This window comes from Fundulus heteroclitus, chromosome 10, assembly GCF_011125445.2.
Source record: "Fundulus heteroclitus isolate FHET01 chromosome 10, MU-UCD_Fhet_4.1, whole genome shotgun sequence".
NCBI classification, from domain to species: domain Eukaryota; kingdom Metazoa; phylum Chordata; class Actinopteri; order Cyprinodontiformes; family Fundulidae; genus Fundulus; species Fundulus heteroclitus.
The window spans coordinates 6,996,152-7,016,830 of record NC_046370.1 but is presented as its reverse complement, the minus strand read 5'-3'; the positions used below and the strand labels follow the sequence as shown (position 1 = coordinate 7,016,830).

The 20,679-nt window shown below is 37.8% G+C and overlaps 1 protein-coding gene across 4 annotated transcripts in view; it reads left to right on the top strand.

Annotated features, from left to right (window-relative positions):
• The window catches only part of vti1a (vesicle transport through interaction with t-SNAREs 1A), a 164,845-nt gene that overhangs the window by 29,976 nt on the left and 114,190 nt on the right, over positions 1 to 20,679 (top strand). For 2 of the 4 annotated variants that reach the window (XM_012882350.3, XM_012882355.3), the window contains exons 4-6: positions 2,643 to 2,720; positions 8,742 to 8,762; positions 16,904 to 16,988. In XM_012882350.3, coding sequence (XP_012737804.2) covers positions 2,643 to 2,720; positions 8,742 to 8,762; positions 16,904 to 16,988 — 184 coding nt within the window. The remainder of the gene's footprint in view (positions 1 to 2,642; positions 2,721 to 8,741; positions 8,763 to 16,903; positions 16,989 to 20,679) is intronic. The other 2 variants (XM_012882354.3, XM_021308521.2) reach the window with 1 other exon arrangement.

The following is a 20,679-nucleotide window of genomic DNA, read 5'->3' as shown; positions in this document are numbered from 1 at the left end:
TAGAGTAACAAGAGTCTAACAAGTTGATATTGGCTGGTTGATTAGTCTGCTCAGGTACTGAGCTGCATCAATAACGGTGATAGATGGTGCTCTTTTAGTTAGCACACTGACTGTCTGCGGGGGGTTGTGACTGGAAATATTCCAAACAGCTGAGTTTTTCTTTTTAGTAGCCTGTTTTTTTTCTTCTGTTTTTATTTTTCAGCTAGCTGACCAGCAGTGCTCAGCGACAAGTGGGGCAGTTGCACCATTGTGTTCCCTTCATTCAAACCCATTCCCTTGCATCTCATGAAAGGCACATCAAACTGAAAAAAATGGAAAAAAGGGAAAAAAAAAAATTATTTTTTATTTTAATTACTACAAACAGTAGCTGTTTAAAACCTTTAAATTTCTAGATATGCAACTTGCTGACACACAGACTCTATTTAGTAATTAAGCCTGCATCTTAAGACATTTGGTTGTGCTGGATTTTATTTAGGTGTATCGGAGTAGAGAGAGGACTGAAAAAAGGTGCATGCCATCATTTTCAGTTTTTGATTCATGGAAAAGAAATCCCTTTTCTCCCACTTTACAGTTGCACACCACTCAGTGTGGGTCTGTGACATAAAATCCCATTCAAATACAAACAAGGCTGAGTTTTGTGAAATATAATCACCATAATTTACTGGAAAAACGGTTGTAAATAAAGCAGATGATTTTGGTTCATTTCATCTATGAAGCAGCAGGATGTAAAAGCTCTAACTCACTCTCATAATATTATAGGTTTCTCTGTCCCATGGCTAAGAATTAAAGTGCTTGAAAACCTTTTTTTTTCAATTTAAGGAAGAATCAGATATCTTATATGGCACATTTTGACAGTGATTCTGTCCTTATGTGTGCTCTTCAAGGGGCGGGGCGGGGGGGTCAGTGGGCCGTGTTGTGTTTGCTGCCAATCTTTCTTTTTTTTTTTCTCCCACAGTAGGCGTTCAGCGGTTGGCTTTGCTCCCTGTGGTCGAGTGTTGTTTGGGTGTTCTCTTTATCTAATGGGTTTTTGTGGTCTGGGTCAATCAGGCCCCTCTGTCTACTCAGTAATTACTCCTGAGAACTGTGGCCCTCGCCATCATGATAATAACAGCCAAATCACATCAGCCATGACTTTCCACTCAGTGCTCCAGATTATGAGGAGAGACAAACTAAAATAAGGAAAGAAATCAGTCTCCTCGATTGCGATGGGATTCCGAGTTATTTCAATCAAGCAACTTGATATCATCTCTCTCTCTTTTTTTTTTTTTTTAAGGATAGTCTTTTTCAAGTTGCTTCTCCTGTGGAAGGTAGTGTGGATGTACCTAATACAATAGCTTCTTGAAACTTTCCTGCTTTAGAAAGTAGGGGAAGGGAAGAAAAAAAAAATACAGCCTTTCAGGAAAACAATGTCCCCCCACCAGGTAATTGGGTGATCCTGTACTGAATTTCTTTATTTAGTCATGAATATAAATAAACTGCACAGACTTATTTTGAGTCATTTACAAGGCAAATAAATAATAAAATAAACAATATAAATAATTTGTGTGGAAGAAAAGCGATATTTTTATTCGTCTGCTGGTGTTTGCCTTTGATTTGTGCCCACCTCCTCGCAGCTCACCTAGAAAACCCTGTTAAGGCAGCGAGGGGGGGGGGGGGGGGTTGGATGAGTAGCGAAGGAGGCTCAGTAAACACTTCCTCTGTCTGCTGCTGGTGTGTGTTTAGTTTAGAGGGCATGCCAAGAGGCTGTTTTTCCACGGGTCGGGCGTCTGTAAACAAGTAGTACAATGGCAGCCAACTCCAGCACAATCGGAGGTGGCATTCTCTTGAAGTCTGTATGAAATGTGTGTCTGAGTGTTTTTTTTTTTTTTTTTTTTGGGGGGGGGGGGTGCTTTTTTTTTCTGTTACTTATTTATTTTTTGTGGGACATGGCATTCCTTTTTCATTGTAGCCTATCTAGAGACAGAGAGAGAGAGAGAGAGACAGCGGGTTAGACTTTGTGTGTCCGTGCGCGAGGCAACCCTAAATCCGATGGGCCGCCAATGGGTGATGAATTATTCCCTGTCTAAGTCACAGCATTGGTGTTATCACAGAGGCTGCCACTGCACTGAGATGACAGCGGTGACAGCCCCCCCCCCAGAAAAGATTTAGCTCTGACAAGTGATACTTCCTCATGGCCCTCTCCCCTGTCCCCTTACTCCACAGCCTCTCCATGCACACGAGATGTTTTCTTTCTTTTTTTTTTTTATTACTCTACTTGTATTTGTTTAAGTGGGCAAGGTGATGCGGGGAGCTTCTTTTTAAGAACACTGGGCGTAATGGATCACCCTGGCTAGATGGAGGCACGGCTATGAACACACGCCGGAGCTTGTTGTCATTATTCGAAGTACTTACTTGCACATAAACATCCACGACCTGCGTGCGTAGGACTCTTGTTTGTCACCGAGTTCCATTAGGGGGCTCTCGTGCTTCAGGAATGTCTGTTACGTTTTTTTTTTTGTTTTTTTTGCATCAACTATAAATCACTAAACCATATTTCCCCTCTTGTTTTCTCTTCTTTTTTTTTTTTTTTTTTGCTCCCCTTCTGTTTCTTCCCCCTCTTCTTCTCTTTTTGTCCTTTTTTCCTCATCCTCCTCCTGCTGCAGAAAAGGTCACGTATCGCCTACAGTGATGAGGTGCGCAATGAGCTCCTGGGGGATGACGCCATCTCCTCGGAGAGCCAGGTAAGGTGCTAATCAGGTGGTAAAGGGGGGCGCGAAACAACGCCAGTGTGGGTGGCTCGGCTGCCCCCCAGGGTGATTAGGTCCCCCCCCCCCCCCCCCCCCTTCACACACACACACACACACCTCCTCCTTCTCACAGGGGCCATCGAGAGCTGAAACCGCCACTATTGTCACCAAGTCATGTGGAAGGAACACTGTTTAATGCAAAGCTGGCCGGCCAGTGAGGAGGATCAGGGGCATGGGACCAGCGTCTGGCCAGAGCCAGATTGGGACCAACACATGCACGTCTCAAAAAAAGAAAGACATAATTGAACAGATTTCAATCCAAAACCCCAGTATCCCCAAACGTCCAACAGCTGTTCTCCAGCTGGGCGCCGACTTGGATTCTTAAGAGTTTCTCACGATGAAGGTACACACTAATGGACATACAAAATTGATTAATTTGACTTGTTCCTATTATTCTTTTTTCTTTAAAAATATAGATGTTTGCACGCGTTTAATAAAACTGACCAAAATATTGAGTTGTCACAAATTTCACTAAAGCAATTTTAAAAATCCTTTTAGTATTTTAAAGAAATGCAATGCCAATCCTAACTATTTGTGATGACCCCAAATATTGTATTTATTTAACAACTTTGTAAAAATGTTTTCTTGTTTATTAAATATAATTTTTCTGATCAGTTTACAGAAATATATTTAAATGCAATTGAGCTTTTTTTTATTGTCAGCAATGGTCAAAGGAGCATTCAGTCATACCAGCTAGATGCCATTTATAAAAAAGAAAGCATTGATAATGAACTAAGACTCTGGTTAACCTGTGGAATATTTTGTAAAGCTAAAATCCATTTTTTTCTGAATAAATATTTTTAATAATTGTGGAAACATTAAATTTAGTATTTTAAGGCATCTTAACTATTTTAACATTTTAACAAATTTACTTATTTCTGACAAGCACAGCTTCTGCCACTCATCTACTCAGCCAATCTCAAACTATTACCAGCCGTCTTTTGACTAATTATATTTTCTCTTTGGACTCGGCTGTCAGCCTGCATGGGTTACTGCGTCTCAAGGCAAACATGCAGTCGCTCATGTTCTTATGCAAATAAAAGCCCTGCACTTGCAAATTTGCAAGCTCAAAAGAAAAGACAGCGGAATAGTCAAATTCACCTTCTTGTTTAGACTCACAGCGGTTTACGGAAGCACGTTGAAGTGATAAAAGCTAAACAAAGTTCTCATTTTATATTTTATACACACATACACACACACACACACACACACACACACACACATATATATAGAGAGATATATATATATATATATATATATATAGATATATATATATATATATAATATATATATATATATATATATATATATATATATATATATATATATATATATATATATATATATATCCATCCAATTTAGCAAGATTCAAACTTACTCAAACATTTTAAGCTGATTTTTGAGGAAGATTTGCTGTCATAAAGGATACATTTTACAAACTCATGGCTAGCTCTATCATCTTGTTAAAGAGAAACAAAAAATATTATTTTTGTTTAGGGTTAAATGTTTATTTAATTATAATTTATTTAAATGATTGTGAAAGTAACATGATATATATTGTTTACACACTTAGAAATTATGTATATATTTAAAAAAAAGTGTTTAACATAAACATTTTCGGTATTTTGTACCATTTTAAAGACATAAATTTTTGTGTGTGTATTTATTTATTTTTATATATATATATATATATATATATATATATATATATATATATATATATGAATTAATTAATTTGCCACATTTTGTAAGAATAATGCATTGCCTTACAGTATGGGTAGCTCTATATTGTCATTTAAACCCCAAAACATACATAATTCACATTAATAATTCTGATTTCATACTTTTATAATTAATATTATATAATTCAGTATATCTATAATTTATTATGATCAAATTCAATAATTAAAGATGAAATCTTTAGCATCATAAATGAAACTATGCAGTGTTAATTTTACTCTGCCAGGGATTAAGAAAAAAGAATAAATAAATAAATAAATAAATAAATAAATAAATAAATAAATATATATATATATATATGAATGACAGATTTTATGCTATTAAAAATCCTTTGCAGGAAATAGTTTAAATAAATGTCTTTCCAAAATTCTAAATGGATTTTAAGCATGCATTATAAAGATAATTAACTGTAAAAATATCTAAATACCAATTGAAAAATGGTGACAATTGTTTGATGTGTAACTTAAACAACAAAAATCCCAAATATGTCTAAAACACACCAAGTTTCAGCAAAAGGCTGTCGTTTGTAATAAAACGAAAATAAATACATGTTGTTATTTATAGCCCTATTTGGTCCATTTTCATTTTAAAAGTTGGTGAGATAACACTTGTTTTGGTCTTGCTGTGAGTGGAGTACTCGGAACTTGAGGGATTTTTTTTCCCCCTTTTTTTTTATCTATGTGAGACGGCAGCGATAGGAAAAAGGGGAAAAGATGGCGGGGGCCTGGGCAAGTCGGTCAATTTAATTCCTGACGATCTGAAAGAGGTCAGGATCATTTCATATAGCCTTGGCAGAGCAGATCATTACCAGTCACAAATCTGTTGGTTACACGGCAAGGATTTATTGCTAAGTAAATAGGCAACCGTCATAAGTTCTAAAAATGGCGTGTTGGCTCTGCGATAATGGCTAAAGGACGATTTAATAGAGTTCGGCATTTATTCGTTATCTGTATGCGGACAGAGACTGAATTGGCACTATCGCTCATTTTTTTTAATAATGTGGTAGGCTACCATTGCACTTTTCCCCCCCTCCCTGTTTCCTCTGCATGCAACGCACATACACACAAAGCAACAAATGCACACACATATTTCACACACGAACACTAAACGGAATAGTTTCGATTTCAGTCACAGCAGAAGGCTTGGCCACAAGAGATTGTGCTGGTTTGAGCCGGCACGGACCAGATTTTACAGCCTACAAAGGAAGCAGATTACCACTTGTATCGAATTCCGTATTGGATAAAAAAAAAAAAAAAAAAAAAAAATCTTTTGTTTGAAAAAAAAAGAATTGCTGATTATCATAACAGAAAAATTGCAGCAGTGCAATTTTAAATGCTGGCTGGAATCACAAAAACACAAGGAAAGGCGCTCATGCAGGGGTAATTATACCAGTTACAATATTCTGTATTTACTGCTGTATATCTCTTTAGCAACACAAACACGTTTGGCAATACCAAAGAATGGATGCCAAGGAAAAATAGAGCAAAACAGCAAGAAGCACGAACCACAGCTCTGGTATAGTTTTAACAAATCCTCCAGGGGGACTTACAATCAGTCAGGCAGCACAAATAAGCCAGAACAAGTTTTGTTAGGTATCCATTGACTGATGGCAACGCCGGGGTGAGGGATCGCAGGATCTGATGGGTTCGTTCGAGCCCCAAATAACCACATCCACAGTGTCGTTTTAAACTTTGGCCTCTTGAATAATGCATTCTTAGCGGGGAGTTGTTGCTCAACTTAGAGAAGACACTCCAAAGTACGTCTCGTTTCTGCCAACATTTTCAAGGGTAAGAGCTGTTTGGATAAAAAAAAAAAACATGCACGCACTAACACTTGTTAACTTCCTACATTACGTGTATTGACAGTATTCATTTAGTTAACGGAAAAATAATAGAGATGCACTGCATTTAAATTTTCAATAAAAAAATCTATTTTATCTTATTTCACTGTAAAGCAAATCTACCATTGGGTTTTAGTAAAGTAACCTGAACCTAAAAAAATAGCAAAAGCTTTTAATCTGGGGCAAAAAATGTATAAATCATTGTGTGTTTATGTATTTTTTTTTTTTTGTTGAATAAATACTTTCCATAATAGATTAAAGATTGGAATCAAGGGCAAATAATGTTACAGCTGAGGAATGATTCTGCTGTTAGTTGTTGCAATATGATTTTTATTTCAGTGCATGTGGAAACTATGTGCTGCGCCAGTAACATACAACCATATTTGGCATGAACATCATATAGATTTTGGACTTTTAAAGATATGTTTTAACTGGTTAATTGTTTAAATTTTTATACAACAACTTCAGTGATGTTAAAGAACTATCATTGGTCACAAAAGTTTGATTTTATTTATGTTTTTTATTCCCAACACATGGTCAAAATTCTACATACAGACCAATATGAAAACACTCCAACTATTATTTGGATGAATGTCCCTTACTAACTTGCAAATAAAATCACCTTTTGTTGTCTTCAACAAGGTCCTGCAATAATTCTGGCTTAATATCTGAATTAATTATCACAATTGGAAGAACTAATTTAGATTGGTTGGTTTCCTGGTGCGAACCATAATTTTGCCATAAGGGCTAGAGTCAGGCCATTCCTAAAGCTTAATGTTAGCTATGTTTTACTGGGTATCATTGCTCTGTTTATGACACTACACTGTTAAATACTACTTTCAAGGTTGTCCTAATTCTTTGAACAATGAATAAGTACCTTTAGCAGCAAGTTTGTCCCTCAGCATGATGTGCCACCACCATGCTCAACAGTTAGTAGTGTTCTCAGGTTTGAATGTCTCACCTTAAGTCAGCCAAACCAATCTAATTGTTGTGGCCACAAAGCCACGCAACCCCTTTTCCTGAAGGCATTTGGATATGTAAGTGTTGGCACCTTTTAAATGTAATTTTGGCTTGAGGGAGCGGATTTTGATGCAGGCACTTCTTTTCTTGGCAGACAAGCTGGCTTCACTGTGGACAATGACACCAGTGCTCCAAAGTCTTCTAGTTTCATTACCCTGATTCTTGGGTGGTTCCAGAGTTGTTCTTGAACATCATAAAAAAAAGGAATTTCAAAAGAAAGTGAGAAATTAGATCAAATGGTTGATTCAGTTCTTTTTTGTATATTCACTAAAGTTGTGTTGTTTCACCCCAAGAAAGTTCCCATTCAAGTGCATAATTGAAAACCCCTTATTGATATGATTTTATTGTTCAATATGAGTGCATGTAAACTTTTCCCCAGTACTTAATCCATTTCTCACCTTTGCCTTCCTTAGTGCAGCAAACTTTAATTGTTTTAATGCTTTTCTTCCAGTTTCACAGCTAAATTTCTTGCATACCCCAAATAAGCCTGTTTTTCACTCTTTCAGTTCACCTTAAAAAGTATGCCAGATAAGCAACATTTTTAGTTGCAATAAGCACAATTACTGGTCAGTACAATAACATTCCAACATTAAAGATCTGACTCATTATCCAGAGTCCTGGATAATGAGTCAGAAGATTCAAGGAAAATTACTTTTTTTATTTATTTGATTTTAATTCAGCTACTCTCCATTCTCTAAAATGCATAGCTAAGCTAAACATGTATTTTCATCATCAGTAGCTGTTCCAATAATCAGCAGTTTACTTATGTAGAATGATAGCGTCACACAACTTTCCATAGGTGTTTGGAACGGCTTGTACCTATATTGAGACTGGATAAACAACATTAAATATTAAGGATATATCAACAGTAATACATAGTCTCAAGTACATTTCTGTAACTTGACTCCAAAGGGGCAAATATTCCCTTTTATCGCCCCCAGAAAAATCAGCAAAATTAAATACTTCCACAATATTTGAATACACTGTTAGAAACAATATTTAACTTTCTTTATCTTTTCTAGTTCTATATTAACTTCTGTGATGTGGTTTTGTTTATAATGTGGCTGATATTTTAAGTTAAGCAATCCAGTCGCTTTTCCTTGCTCAATCTGACAGTAGCAGGACTTGATCTCTGTTTGTTCACTGGATTCAGCCTGAACGGTGTATTTAGATTCGTTTAATGTATTTGTCTTGCTCTTTCCAAATCCTAAACATTTAAACAGATGTACCATCAAGCTTAGTTCTGCATTTTAAACATCAAAAGTGATGCTCTTCCTGCCATGTCTCTCTTTTTATCTGTCTTTCACGTTCTCTCTCTTTCTTTCTGCTTCCCTGTGTTTGCTCTCATGATGCAGTTGATAAAGTTGCGTGAAGAGGTAAGTGCTTCTCTGAAAATCACAATTTCTCTTTTCCAGCTAAAGTTTCCTTTTGCCTTCTTGCAGCAAATTAAAATCAGCTCATTGGACTGGTTTGCTTGTCTGAATGAACAGCTTAAATGTCAAACTGCATATAATAAGTTTACCAAGGGCCAGTTTTCCTATTCCTTCTGCCTTGAATATAAAAAGGTTAAGATAAGATTTTATTAGAGATGGCTCTTTTTGAAGACAAACACTAGGAGATTAAGCAAGTTTTAAAGTAGCAGTTCAGACATTAATGAACTTATGTACGAGTGCGAGTAGCAGGCTGCAAATTTTGATTGATATGAATTGGTCCAAATAAGGTCATCTTCTGCCTGTTATAATAAATCTAACTTTAGAAGGAAATAATTTAATTCCCATCTTTCCGAGGAGAGCAGTGTGCCGCGATTACTGTACCAAACCCGGATTTTCCCCAGTCTTGAATGCTATTTTCTTTGTGAGTGAAGTCCAAGAGGCAAAGTGAGACGTTTGCCTTAACTTCTCCTCTCATGTTATACTTTTGACGAAGGCTGAATACTGTTAATTAACTCAGACCCCTTCTGAACCGCTTCAGTATTTTTAACATGGCAGTCTATTCAGGTTGTGAACAAGGTAAACAAACCGTAATATCAGAATGTTCCCCTTACCTGTTTTCAACTGTTAGTAGTGGGTAATGATCCTTGTTGAGCCGCAGTCTTGACCAGACTCTGTTGAACTTGCCCATGCTGTTAAAATGCAGCACATCCACATGAACAGTCAGTGAGACACACTTGGGTCTTAATTTGTCCATCAGATATTCATCATGCAATGTCAGTGGAGCTTTCCTTAACATTTCAGGGCACTACATTAGGTCGTTTTGGCACTACGACACCTGTCGCCTGTGCTATCCTAGCGCAGCAGGTCTTGGTGATATCACAATAAATTGGGCAAAAATCTGGACTATTTCTGCCCTGCGATGGACTGCCGACCTGTCCAGTTTATACCCCGCCTCTCGCTCATTGACAGCTGGGGATCGGCACCGGCAACCCTCGCGAACCCTTCAGGGATAAGCCTGTTAGAAAATGAATGATGGATGGTCTGAGCTATTTCTTTTTCCTTGCCATAAAGATCTTTGCCAACTGGCGCCAGAAAATGCTATTATTGGGCTTTCTTCGTCTGGAAACAAATGTTTACAACCCTTTACTGGCGCAGCCATGATGAACTCGTTGAACTCGCTCAGCTGACAATACAGTGATCTGATCACGTGACCTCTTGGACCGGAGCGCAACAGTTTAGCTTTTTTTTTGTATCTGCTTTATCTTATTAATGTGCAAGTGAAAACGTGGGAACATTGGTGTTTTGACATCACTGCTATGTGTAGCAACTTATCCAAGTGCAAGAAAGTTGCCCCCTGACAGTTCATATGAAACTTCTTAAGGAGACATCCTACAGATTCTGGCCCACGGACTACTGCCACTGAAAAAGCTTGGTCTCCTTTATCCACCAGTTGGGTCCTTGGAACGACTAAAAGCATTTAATTTTCAGTTCTCGACGTCCTACGAGTACTGTGTTTATGTAAAAGTTCAACGAGTTAAGACATTTGATTTTTAAAGGTTTTAAAAATATAAAACATTAAATCTTAAAAGTAATTCTAAAACACACAGGCAGCCGTTGTAGAGAAGATAAAATAGGTTGTGTCATGTATTTCCACGTTACCAGCCGGTTTACCAAAGACGGCCCCCTCAGTCTTCTTTTCTGTAGACGCATATACATTTCCATGTTTATAAATCCCAGAAAAATGCACATATTTTAGATGAGCCAAAGAGGGGCCTCACAAGTTCACTGTCTGGCACAAATGATCTTTTGTCTATTTTTTCTTATATATCATCAGTTCAAAACAGATGTGGAAAACCCCATTAAGCTGCGGTTATACTGTGTGATTATCACCCATATTAGAGAAATTCGTTCATTATGTAAGAATCTCCGTTCATTAGCTTGAACCAGTGGCCATTGTTGCTCGCTGTGTGAAGGATGCACTGACCAGAGACGACAAATTTAAGCCAGCAAGCAAAGTTTTCCTGTGTAATTATGCTTCGTGACTTTATTTGAAACTGACGTTGGTTATCTTGTTTTTGTCTTCTACTCCTTTTCTGATTCCAAATCTAAAAATATGAGCGTTTACACCTTGTCGATTCACTTTTGTACGGATAAATCTGTCAGACCTTAGTGATGCTATTTCAGCGTGTTCTGTCGTCCATTGAGATAGAAGTCACTATCCAGATTTTTGAATATCATGCTTGCTCAGCTCGACTTGTTAAAGGTCTATACAATTTTTTATTTATTTTTTATTTCGCAGTGTGTGCCAGCTTAAAACCTAAACCCAAAAAGGGCTCCGTTGTTGTTTTGGTGTCCAGCGCAGATTGCACATTTTTCTCACCAAAGTTTTCACTTAGACAAGAGCTGGAAATGCAACAGATACTCTCTCGTCAGGAAATTATTCATGTCATCATGGACATAGTATAAACAATTAAAAGCACTATAACTATCAGTTAGAAACTGACAAAAACAAAAATCTAAACAAAAAAAAGCTGGTGTTTTAAGCGACGATTAGATAACCTGTAAATCTTTAACTTCTCAGCGTTCCTTTTGGCTTCTTTATGGTTGTACTTTCCTATAATTAAACATTTAATATCACTGCAATGGTAATAACAATCCGACAATGTAGTAACATGGTTTATAGGAACATTCATGAGTAGAAGCCTTGTGTTATGTTATGAAAAATACTAAGAGAAATGACTTGAAGAAAATGCGTCTGATCCCTTATTTAGGTATTTGGACGATCCTTGTCATGGTGTGAATTTCTTGGTGAGGAGCTCATCCTTTTTAATCCATGAGGAATCATGTTCAAACACAGGAATTCAGCTTCCTCTTTTTCACACTTATCTATAATTTAGAGATGAAACTTGACCCAGATGCGATGGCATAAAGCGTTTTGATTTTATTTAGCAGTACTTTTATTTCCTTTTCTAGCTGCTCTGTTATTTTTTTCGATATTTTCTTTAGCCTGAGGGTCATAAGACATGTCTAGTTACCCTACTTGTCTACCCTTTGTTGCACTGTCCAGTCTTTGTAATCACACTTGATTCTTTGCCTTCTGTGCCGTTTGCTGTCTTTAATTCTCCCGCTCTTCCTACATTTGATTCAAAGGCTGGCAAAGCTTATGCACACTTAAGCCTTGCTTTTAAAGAAACCACACTTTCTTTTTCCTTCAGCTGAAAAACATGTTTAAATATTTAGCACCCATATTCACAGCTGTTTGACACTTGTAATTCCTCGTCTTACAAGTCCCAAACAAACGGCACAGAAGATCACACAGTCAGTCTGAATCACAGCTGTCATCATTATTCACTTTGACTCTCCCCCACCCTTATTGAAATAATAAGGAAATCATCTGAACTTTGGAAAATGGTGATAGTAACCGTCTGTGTTTGATATTGAAAAAAGGCAGGAGAACGAAATAAGAGGGGAGAGATTTCTTTTGAGCTACAGCTGCATTGTTCTGGGGCTCCCTGTTAATAACTTACAACTGAGGAGTGTTTCTTGACGCAAAAAAAGCACAACAACAAAAACACACCATTTTTGTGCTTCCTAAGAAGATCTTTGTTCAAAATGTAGGTGTCAGATGAAAAGGCATACATAGGCAGAAATAGTGGCGGCAGCGGAGAGCTACACCTGTGCTCTCACAGAGGCACATAGTTTATCGTATACAGGATTGAAATACTTTGCTTGAAGGTTCCTTGAGACAATTTAGTATCATTTTAACATATCTTTGTGTTTTTAAGAGGAATGTTTGACAGATTTAAGCTGCGAGTACATGCTTGAGCCCAAATAAGCGTTAATAGTAACCATGCCTTATTCTAAGGAAATTGCAATAGCTATGAGAATAAGACAATAAATATAGACTATGGTAAAATAGTTTACATTACAAACATTAGCGTTTCCAGACTTTGCTTATACCATTGTTTAAAAGCTGGCCTATCCACCCATCCAATTTTTATATTCATCCATCTATGATTTGTTTGTCTATCCATCCATCCACTCATTCGTCCAACCTTCTGTCCATCTGCCTGTCAATCCATCTATTTGTCAATCCAATCAGGCTGACATCTGATCTTCCTCTCTTTGTTGATACGTCCATCTACTGACCATCCTCTACCCATCCATTTGTTTCTTTATTCATCCATCTTGTTCTCTATCTGGCCATTAGTGAGCTAGCATATTTATAGCCCATCTATAATTTATATTTTTTTGCAATTCTAAGAATGTGTAAGAGCCCTAGTTTTGTGACATTTGAATCTTTAGTATATGATTCTCAATACCAGCTATAAATATGGTGGAGGATGCTTAGTTTTAATTTGATCCTTTCCTTTTCTTTATCTCCCTTGGTGTCATCCTACCTGTATTGCTGGATTCTTCCATTATTAGGACCATCATAGTGCGCCATTACTGGAATCTTGGTGGCTGAACTCTCACCCTTCATTTTGGTTCTTTAACTGTCAAACTCGGAACGTATTATTCCAATGAACCCGCCACCACCAGCGCCACCGCTACCCCTGCAGCATCCCCCCCCCCCCTGCCTCACGCACCCACCCGCACTCACCCTCCTTTCCCCCCGGCCCTAAAAAGAAGAAGACAGAACGAGGGAGAGAAAAGACACAGAGAGGGAGAGAAATTCAGGAGGAGAAAGCTTTGAAGTAGCTTTCCATCGAAGCAATTCTGCCGGCCGTCTCCCCGAGACGTGTCACCTTTGCCGAGAGGGAATAGGAAAATCACGTTTCGAATGGTAATGATAACATGCTAATCACTTGAGCTCTTTGAAGAACCCGGGGAGTGCGTCTGCTCTGTCAGTATCCCCGGCTGCCTCATGCTCCCAGGCACACACAGGCAGTGCAGCCATGGTCTAGGTGTATTAGCTTAAGCATTGCATGTCAATACGTCCCCACTATTTCAACTGATCCATAGGGGCTCATTATTGCCCAAGCTTAGTAACCGTTTTCTCCTGCAAGCGCGCTGCCACCATGTCTGTTGGTGCCGCTGCGACTTCAACACCTATGTAACCCACCCTCAAAGCCCCCTGCCACACCTTTCACCAAAAGAGCATAACTCCTTGCATCCTTTTCCACTCATTGTCTCCATTTTGATTTCCACCCACCACAAACTCATTTTGCTACCCATTTCATCCACCCTTCCTAGCATCCCTCCTTTCTCCCCCTGCCCCTGCTTTAACTATTAAAAAGTATCTCTGCAATTTTAAATGACATCTGTCAGCGGCACAAAGAAAAAGGAAATGAGGGAAGGAAGAGTTCAGAGGGAGTTTTCTCTTCTCTGCTCTTTTCCCATCCCTCTTGTTGTCAAACTTTGAAAAGTGTGTCGTAGGCTTTTTTTCTTCTTCTTTTTCTGCACATTTTTTTCATTTCCTCTGAGTGATTAGCTGGTACACATTTTGACAGCTCAACCAAGACTAGAGATTTCAGTTCTTCCCCTGTCCCCTTCACTCATGTGATGGGCATCAAAAATTGTCAGCGGGGTTGTTGTCATTCATCGGGTAGCTTTTTACTGTCAAACGTGTTAAAACTGATCAGTTTCCTAACCCGCCATGTTAGAAAAGGCCATCAAAACAAACAGCATTTGGGTAAACACTTAACTCCCCCATGTTTATGCTGTTTGTGATCCTCTACTGTATGTAGTGTGGGTTTAATGAAAGCTGGGTCTTACAGGAGTTTGAACGTTAACGTGAATATCCCCAGTATGTTGATAATCAGAAGCTTTATTAGTCCTTTTAATGGCTATTTGTGCTTTAGGTGAGTTTTTAAAACTTTATATCTACCAAACATAAAATAACTAGGTTTACATAAAAGTCTCTGGGTAGGCTTTATTTCAGTTTTCCCATTTACCATTTTTTTACCTTTCCCATTGGTATTTCAATGGTTTATAACAATTGTCAGATCCCACATATAATTTTACTTTGTTGTATATTACTTTCTGAATACCTTTTGTTACACCCATGTCCATTTATTTTGGTCCTGATTGTTTGTTGGGTTAAATTACTATTATGAAATAGTACAGATAATGATTCCTGATCAACGGTAAATAACTATAAGAAATCTGCTGCTTGCACATATAATTTACTGGACTAGTGTAACCAAACTTCCCAAACAGTAGACTGAGTAGAATGTGATAAATACAATAATTGAAATCACCTATTTTCAAACCATGTAGAAAACATTCCCTAAACCGGCAGAAATTCAGTCAGATTCACCTAAACCCAAAAATGCCAGATAAGAAACGATGAAAACCTATAGATGTACAAAATGGTGTCGGGGCAAAATGAGTAGCAAATTTCTTAGATCTTTGAATTGTAGTGTCCCCTGAATCCAATGCCCTCTTTAATTTTAGAAGTTTTGCACATATTGGTATCTAGTTAGCTTAAAGCTAGGGTCGCCGATTTTTTTTTTTTTCTCCACAAGTCTCTTTTTGAATAACTACGCGTGTGGAAGACTAGCTAACCTCGTTTTTCCGCTCCTCAGGGGGATCACGTCTTAAAAATCTCCCAAATCCACTCTGGTCTTATTTCTTTCTACTGAGGCCTTCCTCTTCTTCTCATAAACATGAACACGATTTGCTGCATGCGACTCTTAGCCATGTTCAAAGTCTACGGTGCCAGCAGTGGAGCTACAGTGAACAGCTAACCACTACCCTAGCCCCTAACCCAACTAAACACTAGAAGTGCCATTTTGTTGTACACTAGGGGACGGAATAATGAACTGTGTGGGTTAATACACCCAACAACCGAACATTTCCCCTTATCCACTTGTAGCTCCGGCTACAAGTGGACTTCAAAGAAATGCAGCAAGAAATAAAAATGTTGAATACAAGAGATTGGTTAGCTGGAATTACATGACCATGTTTAGCAGCTCGACAACAAACACTGTCATGTAATTGTTCAACAAACTTAATGGATAATAAAGAAAACTGAACAGCTTTTAAAATAAGACCCACACAGAATATAAAGATATTTATGCAGTAGGGCTGGACGATATAAAAAAAAACACATCGATAAAATAGAAATCATATTGGTCGATATCGATAATATTAACTAATTCAAAACATATATTTTAAGTGCAGAGCTGGCCATTTTATGCTGTTGCTTAGAGACCTATTTCTAGATACAGAACACACAAACACTGAATTCAAACTCAACCCTCTATTCAACCAACTTTTTACCAAAACTGCAAGTTTTTAAAAAAGGAAAAAAAGAACACGGACGGAGCGTTCCTGGGTCTGCGTTTGTGATTGGTTGGGAGGATGTAATGAATGTAATATTAACCTACATGGCTAGAATGCAAAAGAAAGAAAAACCTTTATTCTATTGAACTTTTTATTGACCCTTTTTTTCTATCATCATGTATGTTTATCGATCAATATATATCGTTATTGAGTTATCAGCTCTACTATGAAGCACCTGAAGAGACTAAATTCAACTTTTCAATCAACCTTTACAATCATGAGGAAGCATGAGGGGTACACAGTAACCCATACATCATAAATTAATTTAATTTGATAAAAAATATTGTATATAGTGCCAATTCAGATGTCATCTCAATACAGTAGGATAAGCAGCCATATCTGCTAATCTTTTTTTTTTTTTTTTTTTTTTTATTGTCCACTTTGTCCAACACGTTGCCCCACTTGGTTTCCATTCATGAGATTAGGCCTCTGTTTCTAGTTTCTTGATTTATTTTGTGCTTTAGCTGTGCTCAGGCCATGTAACAATACCGGTACTAAGTCTTTTTACGTTCAAGATGAGGCGGCAACACCTCTTACCTTGTCATCCCCAACCTGCATTTCCTTCATACTCCCATCTGCATAAAAGATATTGTCGTGCGTGAGGCTTATTGGCAAGCTGGTTGTATTATGTTGTCGCTGTAGATGTGGGCTGCCTGCTTAGGTGACAGTGTTGATGTGTTTCTTTGAAACAGGTCCCAGCCCTCTCAATCAATTTTTATTTTCTGTTTGTTTCTGAAGGGTAATGTTGTTTTTTTTTGTCTTTCTCTCTCTCTCTCTTTCTCTGTTTATTGCAGAGAGCGCATCTGTTGGACAACACAGAAAGGCTGGAAAGGTCATCACGGAGACTGGAGGCCGGCTATCAGATAGCAGTAGAAACTGGTACGTACTCTGTTATGGATTGGAAAAGAGTGGGGGTAGCGGCGGGGTGGGTGGGTGTGTGAGAGGGAGTTCAAGATAGCGATGAGGATGAGTGAGCAACAGCAAATTGTCTTGCTCACACCCAAGGTGGGTGAATGTGTGTGTGTGTGTGTGTTTTGGAGGGTTGGGTGGTGTGTGTGTGGAGGACTGTTAAAAAAGAATCTTTCCTTGACGCCTGATGACATTTTCGGGAGCACATCAAAGGTGAGAGGAAGAAGTGTACAGGCGGCATATCGGGAGCTGCTTCTCCTAGAAAAGCTCAAGCATCCGTATAGCCGTGCGTCTGTGAGTTATGTATGCAAGCGTGTGGGGTTTATAGTAGCCTGTAATTTTCTTCACACAAACAGGAAGTCCATGAAAATAAACAACGTCAGCGTTCTCAATTTAGGAGCGTGAAAGACGGAAAAAGGAAAACAAACACAAATTCATTTTTCCTCATTATCAAGGGTGGTTTTAATCTTAAAATAGGGAACAAATCTCGACGGGATCCTAAATAGATTTAACCAGTTAGCATATGTTACTTTCCCTTCCTGTCTTCCTTCTTGACAGCCACCACATTATTGAGGCACAGTGTATTCCTCAGAGAGATATCAAAGCTCATTCTTGAAGCATCAACCAGCTTTCTGTGGCTTCCGTTGTAGTTTGGAGAAAAGTTTGCCAATTTACACTATAATCGTGGGGCGGCTGGTGCGTGCAACGTTGACTGATTTAATAATTCAAGTCAACTTAGGTTTGCACATGGACCACCTGCTTTTGATGTTCCCTGTGACTTGCATTCATAAATACAGTCTGTATCTTTTGCCTAAAAATGTTGATTCAAACGTCTCGGTTGTTTCTGACGTTATTTCAGTTTCTCGACGGTGTAGAATTCTGCGACAGCTGTTTTTTGTTTTTTTTTTACTCTCACACAACAGCTTGTTTGGATCATTTGCCTCACAGCTTGCTGGGCCCTTAGCCTAACATTGATCAGCACCTACTGGGCCCAGCGGTTTCTTCTGCTGGTGTCGGCCACATGCCCCTTGACCCCGGGTTGCTGGTCTGCTATCTTATTCACACTGTGTGAGGCAGGGTGTGAACAATGCTCGTTTATCCTTGCTCGGTCCCACACACTTGGCTTGGCCCACGCCAGCTGTGGGGTATGTTTGTGGGGAATCTTCACCCCGTGTCTTTAATCCATGACCCTTTCCTTAACTCTGCTGTCGATACGAACTGTTCGCTCAGATGCACAACCTGAAATGGTGATGTCTGCGGGTCAAATTGGGAATATATTTCTACATGGAGCATATATAGTATTCAGAATATGCAGTCTTTACAAGACTGATTGTTTCTGATGCAAAGCTCTCAAATTTGACAAACATCGCAGGAACTAGAAGCATCAATTTTAGGATTTATCCATTTTGTTTTAAAAGCTGGATTGGGTTTTTCAAGTAAAAATACAATTCAAAAACATATTCATAGTTATTTAGACAGTTCTAGTATACCACATGTAAATGTTGAAAAGTGACGATCATTCACAATTTTAACATCCCATCAAGCAAGTTGCTTTTTACTCGCATTATTAGGATTATAATCAGGATTATTGCCTCTTTCAAATATTTTGGTTGAGAAAAAGCAACTAGATGTGCTGGATGAAGACTTGCAGTCTTATCTATAGTCTGTTTATCTCCAACCCTGCTGCTGAAAAGAAACGTACCTTGGTGGAGCAGAGGTTGCAAGTACAAACAGATGAGCTTTCATCGATTCTCATGGTTTGACCTTGAGTTAAGAATATTACAGTTTAACTATCTTCACATAAATATTTTAAAGAAAAATATTTGAAATGACCCTGAGTTATTATTTTAAACTGAAAAGCAGGGACTCTGTATACCTACTATAAATTTGGACTCTCATATTTCTCCAAGTGCTTATAATGCAGACTATTTGAAAAGACAGATAGCTTGTGAGTAATGCAAGTTTTGGTTGGCGTGCCTTCAGACTTTTTTTTTTTTTTTTAAACAAAATTTTTTATTACAGGAAATTCAAAAAGCCAATTATCTCTCTTCTGAGCCAGGGAAAGTGAAGCTGCCTTCGTTTAGCCCCCTGACTAGCAGTGCACAGCAACAGGTGGGAGAGGGGGGGTATGAAATGTTTTGCAGTTTGAAATTTCAGCCATTTGAAACAATAGTCTTTTTATTCCTAGGTATGCCATGATGGCAGTATCCTGCCCATGCATGACCCTCGCTAATTTATTGACTTTTTGTTATTTCCATGCATCATTATGGAGGAGTGCTTATGTGTTCTGGCATTAAAAATATAACTCGCATTTAGGTAAGGTTTCTATTTTGTAGTCATTTCCCAACAAAGGAAAGTAAATACGCTTGCACAACAAGATTTTACGATATGTGTTGTGCTGATTTTAGAATCCCTGCCTGGGTCAGGATCTTGGTATTTATCTTGATTTAGTTCTAAAAGTAAATAGTGAAAGTGTTTAAGTCCCACAATTCTGAATCTGTTTGATTACAATTGATTTCTGTTTGTTGTGGTTCTACTCCCCAGTCGGGCCTGTTGACCGTTATGAAATATGACCCTGATCAAACAAAAGTAATTTTGTTTATATCATTGGTTTTTTAAGTGGGTTCGAAGCATCCTAAAGACATGAATTGTCTTATAGTCTGTTCGATGCTTTGCATCATAGTCGAGTCAATTTTATATTCTGTTCTCTGTTACAAAACAGTCACAACTAGAGCAGTATTAAATGCAAAAGGACTGAAATGAGCAGCAATATGTCCATTGTTGTTCTGTGATCTTGAACCGATTCTTCTTTTTGCATCATATTAAACTACCTTTTATGTAGTTGAAGTGCACTTTGCAATAAAATTGGAGCAATTGTTTACCTTTTTGAATTTATAAACATCTTGAGATGGGCCAAACAGTTTGAGACACAATGTAATTCAGGTCTTTAGTATAATCTCAATATATTTATTTATGAAATATTGGTTGCAACTCGATGCTTGCAAAATGTATTAATGTTGTTTAGTCCTAATGTGCTGGCTTATGTTTTCTTAAAAAGTTAAATTTATACATAGGGAAGCTGCTGTGTAAATATGTTGGAGATTTTACTGTAAAAAAAACAACATATTTTTGTCATATAGCCTATCTCTATATTGGAATGTTAAAAACATAATACACATACCTGGTAGTAAATTCAGTTTTCATATGAATAGTTTTTCATCAGTTCAAAATGTTATTTTTTTATTCAAAGTGGCCCTAATAATTAGGCATACTTTCGTCACTAGGGTTATATTTTCATTCAAACTATAATGAAGTGGTTACTCAGCTTTTGCATCCAACAATAAATTGGAAATTGCAGAAACCCAAGTGATGTGACAGTTTATTAAGGCATAATATGGAAATACTTTTGGTGTTTCATTTGCAAAAAGGCTGATGTATTTAAATGATGTTATATGACAACCTCACCATTTAAACAACATTGATCAAAGCACTAAGGTTTTGTGACACACCCTTGTTGCGTTGTGCTTTTTTTTTGTAACACACAAACTGTTCTCTAACATATAAGCTCTGCATTTTATGTGCAATACTTCAGCATTGTTATATCTGCAGTAATTTAAAGTTGCTTTCTTTATCCATTGTGACACCTTCACCCTTAAGAACT